Genomic DNA, 6526 nt, shown 5'->3' on the forward strand with positions numbered 1-6526 from the left:
TTTTTATTATTTTAGTAATGCAAGAAAAGTAATGAAAATTGTTATTGTTCTTTATAAAAGGAAACAATTACCGTCCTGAAAATAAATGTATATGAATTACTTGTCTGCTTTTCTAGGCTTGCTGTTTGTAAACTACTCTATAAGTGTTACTAGACCTAACTAATATCTTGTTCTATAGACGGGAGAGCTGGTGCGCATTTACAAAGGTCATAACCATGCAGTGACGGTGGTTTGCATCTTGGGAAAAGTTATGGTAACTGCCTGCTTGGATAAATTTGTCCGTGTTTATGACCTTCAGGTGAGTTATTCGTATTCGATTGGGGGGGGGGAGTGGTACTTTAGATTGGTTCATTGTAGGCCATGGGGGGGGGAGTGGTACTTTGGATGGTTTTATTGTAGGTCACTGTTCATGTAGAATGTCCAAGGCACAGCTCATGATGTCACATGGGGTTATTTCTGTATGCTATCTTTAGTTTTTTACACTAAATCACATAACTGTCTTTGCACTGGGTTTTTTTTCTTTTGGCATATAATGATAATATAATGATGGATTGACATTGGTTTTCTGGGCTACCTAAATTTGATATTCTTAATCTCAGACCTCTCTTGCTAATAATTGAAAAGTTAAACCTTGTCTCTTTTTGTTGTTTTCTCCTAAAGTCACATGAACGTTTGCAAGTATATGGAGGACATTCAGACATGATCATGTGTATGACAATTCATAAGAACATGGTAGGATCTCTTGCTGCAAACACTTGAAAAAAGTATTTCAATGTTATTATTTTTCCACAAAGACATTTTTTTTTTCTTTTGTTGCTTTACTGCAGATCTACTCGGGCTGTTATGATGGTAGTGTCCAGGCTGTGCATCTGAACCTGCTGCAGAATTTTCGCTGCTGGGTAAGGATTGGAAATCAAATAATATGAACAAGAAATTTGGGTTAGGATTATTACCACCTTTTATATGACATGGAAACTAATTCACTAGGAGTGCCAATATTTTGTGCTCACTAATACAAACAAGAACAAATGGTAAGGCAAACTAGCAAGAAGGGTTAGAAGCACTTGAATAAGCATCAGCGCTTGTAAGGGTGCTCTGAAACAGAAGTCTTAAAGGAACAGTAACACCAAAAAATTAAAGCATTTTAAAGTAATTAACATATACTGTTAGCATGCACTGGGAAAAGCTGAGGGTTTGCTTCAGAAATAATACTATAAACAAGCTGCTGTGTAGCCATGGGGGCAGCCATTCAAGTTGGAAAAAACGCACAGGTTACATAGCACATAACAATAAGCCCTGTCCAATACAATGGTGTTTTATCTGTTACTTGCTGTGTAACCTGTGCCTTTAATGGCTGCCCCTTTGCAACACAGCAGCTTGATTATATAAACTATAGTAGTCTTTCCAAAGCAAACATGCCAGTTTTACCAGTGCAGAGCAACAGTGCATTATATTTTCATTACTTTGATACAATGTCCGTTTTTGCTGTTACTGTTCCTTTAATTTAACCACCACCAACCTAGGCTAGACTCCTCTGCTTCTTGCCCTACTAAACATACCTGATCAAGTCTGATATTAAGCTGAAGATGGTTTTGTAGCAACACTTTTTGGTTATATTTTTCCCTTTTCATTAGTGGCATGGATGTTCTCTGACATTCGGTGTTGTGGACCATCTGAAACAGCATCTGCTCACTGACCATACCAACCCAAACTTCCAGACACTAAAATGCAGATGGAAAAACTGTGACTTCACAGCCCGGAGAGGTTCCAAGCAGGTAACAAACAATACAACTGGTTTATGGTGTTGGTTTCTACATTTTTTCAGAAGAGGGACCATTTTAGTGTTGAGAAGTGAAAGGGTGAATACAGTATAAAAAAAGCATAATATAATGAGGAGATGTAAGTCATGGTGCTCCATCCTGTGCATTATGCTGCAGATCACTGGAACCCCTGCATTGGAATCTGATAACTAGGTTATATGGAACAGTAATTTTTGGGGTTTTTATTATATTTTTGAAAGTGTCCAGTTTAACGCTGTTTCACACACACCTCTCAATAATCTGTACATCAGGAATCACCAGTCTGTAACCTTTCATTAGTTAATGGGGTGGTTCACCTTTAAGTTCACTTTTAGTACAGTATAGAAAGGCCAATTCTTAGCAACTTTCCAACTGGTCTTCATTTTTTATTTCGTATAGTTTTTGAACTATTTACATTTTTCTTCTGACTCTTTTTATTCAGGCCCTCTCCTATTCATATTCCAGTCTCTCATTCAAACCACTACCTGATTGCTAGGGCAGTTTAGACCCTAGCAACCAGATAGTAATGAAAAAATTAAGACCAACTGGAAAATTGTCTTAAGGTGAAAAACTCCTTTACCTATTAATCAAGCTTTTCTTAATAAATGCATTCTTTTCACATTCTTTACTGATTTTGAATTAGGGATGCACCGAATCCAGGATTCGGTTTGGGAATCGGCCAGGATTTCGGCCTTTTTCAGCAGGATTCGGATTCAGTCGAACCGAATCGGAATCCTAATTTGCATATGCAAATTAGGGACTGGGTGGAAAATCGCGTGACTTTTTGTCACAAAACAAGGAAGTGTAAAATGTTTTCCCTTTCCTACCCATAATTTGCATATGCAAATTAGTATTTGGGTTAGGTATTCGGCCGAATCTTTTGCGATGGATTAGGGGGTTCGGCCAAATCTAAAATAGTGGATTTGGTGCATCCCTAATTTGAATGTTTCATTTCTCTTTTCAGGATGCTGTAGGACACATTGAACATCACGCAGAGGAATGCAACCATATAAACGCATAAACAAGCACATTACCTCCCATATTGGGAAGCCTTTCATAAGCAGCAGCATCAAGAAAGAATCTGCCTAAAAAGACTGTTCTGAAGCCTCCTGAAGTATCTGCTTCCCTATATGTTGGGCAGGTCACAGCACAAGACAGCAGACAAAAAGGCTAAAACTTGTTTTTATTAATAGCTCAATAATCCTGTGTCTGTTTTTTTTCCGTGCCATAATTATAGCAAACGTTTTTATTTCATGGGCACAGCATGAAAAAAAACATGTCTCTCTTTACTGGCCGTGCTTCTTTTTCCAATGAGAAGCCTGAAATATTTTTTTATGATTCCTTTTGGGCCGTAAGAGATTTTTTTTAACCTTTTATTTCCTTATTGTTACCATAAAAACTATTAAAATACTAATTTATACAATGCAAAATTTATAGGTGCATTTATTAAGAAGATTGAAATTTTAATTAAACATTATCCAGATCAACCCATCTTTTTTGGGGATCATGGGTGGATGAAGTAATTAGAAGAAAAGCATCCAGTAATTTAACATTAGCTTTTAAGGGATTGATTCATTATACATTTAATATTTTTTTTATTTTTTTTTACCATTCTTCATCTAGAAAGGCCTGTATAAGAGAGACCTGTATTGAATCACATTTAAGGTCTTATACAAGCCTTCTGTTTGATATACCTTTAAAATATAACTTTTCACGTGTGGCACTCTAGCAGGATCACAGTGTGGTAAGTTAGGCCATAGATTTAGCAAATTGTACAGCTTTCATTGTATTTTATTTCTATCTCTGGTATTAGCTTGGCATTCAGACAAGTTATCGTAATACTGTACAAATGCTCTAAAGCTATCAGTTTCATGTTATCTCAATACTGTACATATACTGTGAGCCAATCAATTCATCTATTGGCAGAATAGGTGGACACTGGATTTATTTTATCAGTATTGATTAATTGATAACCTCCCCTCCCCTTACTATGCTGTATTCTTTGCAGTGCACTGGGGACGCAGAACACGTATACGATTTGTAATGTTACTTGTGATCTGAGTTTGTTCTAGCCAGTGCAGTTTGGATGAGGGGGGGTGGAACAGAAGTTCAGTGGTCTGTTTGTTCACTGTACCTACCTTACTAACTAACTTCATTGAGAGAAGAGACTTGGGTGAGTACCACCATGCACTATACCTGGATAGTCATTGCTAGGATTTTAATCTATGAATTCTTTATCTTTGAGCAATTTATTGGCTCTGAGCTGGTGTTGCTGTGAATGGTTACATTTTTTTTTTTTGAATATGTAAGTCTGAATATCATTCAGAAGCTGAAGATACATCATGTTCAAAATAGATAAAAAGACATTGATGTGCACTTCTAATGATGTCAGGTACAACTAGTTCAATAACAGAGTTTTGTTTCAAACTTTTCACTTTGTGTGTGAGTGGGAATGGATATGTTTTTGTGTTTAACCTAATAATGTTTTCTTATTTTGTGAGACAAACAATCCTATTGATTAGAGCAGATTTCTCAAGGTAAAAAACATTTGTCTGCAGTTTGAGTAGTGACCTAGTGGTCGTACTATTTCTCTACAGCATCTGGGAAAATTGCATTACTAATAATTACATTATTAGTGTAAGGCTGTGGGCACACAGGCTGAAGGCTCTGCTCCTCTCTGCACATTTTAATGCGCAGGCTGAGAGCAGCGGAACCTTCAGCCTGTGTGCCCACAGCATAACTACTATAGGCTTGTTGCAAGAATTTGACTTAATGCCCCCCCTCCTTAAAATCATGTCCCCAATTACTGCCAATTTCTTAAACTTGACCCTTCGTCCAGTGATATCCCTCAAATCTTGCAAGGGGAATTTAGATTCAGTTCTGCAGTGTTTGTTCAGCTGTACGGGAGGGGAGGGTAACTGATTTTGGGGTTTTTCAGTACAGCTCAGTCGCACTGTAGTACCAGCAGTATGACTACCCTATCGGTTAAAGATCAAACACATTAAATCGGCTTTTCTAGTACTTTGTAGTAACTTGTGATACTACAAGTTACTAGAAAAGATTTACAAGCCTCCCCTCTAGAAATATTATAAATAATGTCTTATGGGTCACTTGTTACTGTACAAGATAAAGTAAACTGTCCCTTTATTAGAAACAGGTGTGTTCCATTTACATTAGCAAAAGGCTAAAATGCCATGTTATATACACGAACAGGAGGACGGCACTCTGGTAAAAAACCTGTGTATTTCTACAGTACCCAGCAATAAAAACTAGGGATGCACCGAATCCACTTTTTTGGATTCGGCCGAACCCCCGAATCCTTCGTGAAAGATTCGGCCGAATACCGAACCGAATCCGAACCCTAATTTGCATATGCAAAATGGGGTGGTAAGGGGAAAAAATTTTTACTTCCTTGTTTTCTGACAAAAAGTCATGCAATTTCCCTCCCGCCCCTAATTTGCATATGCAAATTAGGATTTGTTCGGCTGGGCAGAAGGATTTGGCCGAATCCTGCTAAAAAAGGCTGAATCCTGGCCGAATCCCGAACCGAATCCTGGATTCGGTGCATCCCTAATAAAAACCTGTTTTTGCCGTCCTCCTGTTCGTGTATTTACTGTTGGCAGTGGAGACACTGCGGACTGAGCACCCGGCACCACAGGGGAGCAGCTAAGTGGTGGTGAGTTGAAGCGGTTCTAATCGGTTTCGTTAAAATGCCTTAGTATACTGTGTGTTTGAGTGTTCACATGGTGTGTAAGTTATAAAGAGCTGTTACATGAACATTTAGCCAACATTTTGTCACGTTAAGTTTTTTTGATTTTGAAGTGAATTTCTCTTATATGACTGGTGTGAACTTTTGGGCTCAAGTTGCCTTTTGGTACTGTACTGCAGAGTGTAAAATAAAGGACTGAGCAGGTAACTCAAAAGGAATGAGCAAGGTAAGATGAATATATAAATATTTGAAGAAAACTTACCATGCAATCATACCTTTATTTAGAGTATCCGTAGGAAGGGAAGATATTAATGTGAGATTGTAACTGCTTTGTTTAACAATCAGTGGGCAAAGGCCCTCCTACTTGCTGACAGTACCGACACACTTTCTATAAAACCTTAGTAAAGGCACAAATTCAGTAGCATAAATGAACGAAGTGTGGAGTCCATTGCTCTGCTTAGTACACAGCCCTTGATGCATGTAAACTGAAGACACGTTTTTCAAGCATGGGATGTATGAATGAATGAATATAATTTGAGGTGATACTGACACCTATAAAACAACAGCAGCACCCCATATTGCAGTGTTTTGGGCTAGGAGGGGAAATGCAGCTCTCGCAGGAAGTATTAGTGCTTCCTGCTTGCTCCAAATAAGACTGTGCCCATGTGAGCTACTCAGCTATAATTTAGCAGCACAATCCCGATTCATTTTATTTGAAAACCCAATGCTGACATTATTTTATAGGTCTCTCTATCACTGATCATGTTATATTTTATGTTTGGTTTAAGTTTACACATAATTTGCGTATTTACATTAATGATGTTTTCTTTTTTAGAAATATATATTTCACAAATACACCCACGCATACTCACATGTAATCCTTGTCTGAGAACATGGCAGTCCATACCCAACCTGACAGTACCACTCCCCACACTTACAGGTAATTGGTTGGGGGGCACCAACCTGCAATCTGGAAATAACCCCATGCCCAATAAACCCAACTCCTTGCTACGTTCAT

At 38.0% G+C, this 6526-nt stretch overlaps 1 protein-coding gene across 8 annotated transcripts in view; it reads left to right on the forward strand.

Moving 5' to 3' along the window:
• The window catches only part of znf106.L (zinc finger protein 106 L homeolog), a 43586-nt gene extending 38722 nt beyond the window's left edge, over positions 1–4864 (forward strand). For all 8 annotated transcript variants that reach the window (XM_018231128.2, XM_018231126.2, XM_041573309.1 and 5 more), the window contains 5 exons: positions 179–298; positions 661–732; positions 828–899; positions 1635–1775; positions 2764–4864. In XM_018231128.2, the coding sequence (XP_018086617.1) occupies positions 179–298; positions 661–732; positions 828–899; positions 1635–1775; positions 2764–2820 (462 nt within the window). In that variant the 3' untranslated portion in view covers positions 2821–4864. The remainder of the gene's footprint in view (positions 1–178; positions 299–660; positions 733–827; positions 900–1634; positions 1776–2763) is intronic.
• Positions 4865–6526: the final 1662 nt, after the last annotated feature.

The sequence above is a fragment of the Xenopus laevis genome, chromosome 8L, assembly GCF_017654675.1.
Source record: "Xenopus laevis strain J_2021 chromosome 8L, Xenopus_laevis_v10.1, whole genome shotgun sequence".
NCBI lineage: Eukaryota > Metazoa > Chordata > Amphibia > Anura > Pipidae > Xenopus > Xenopus laevis.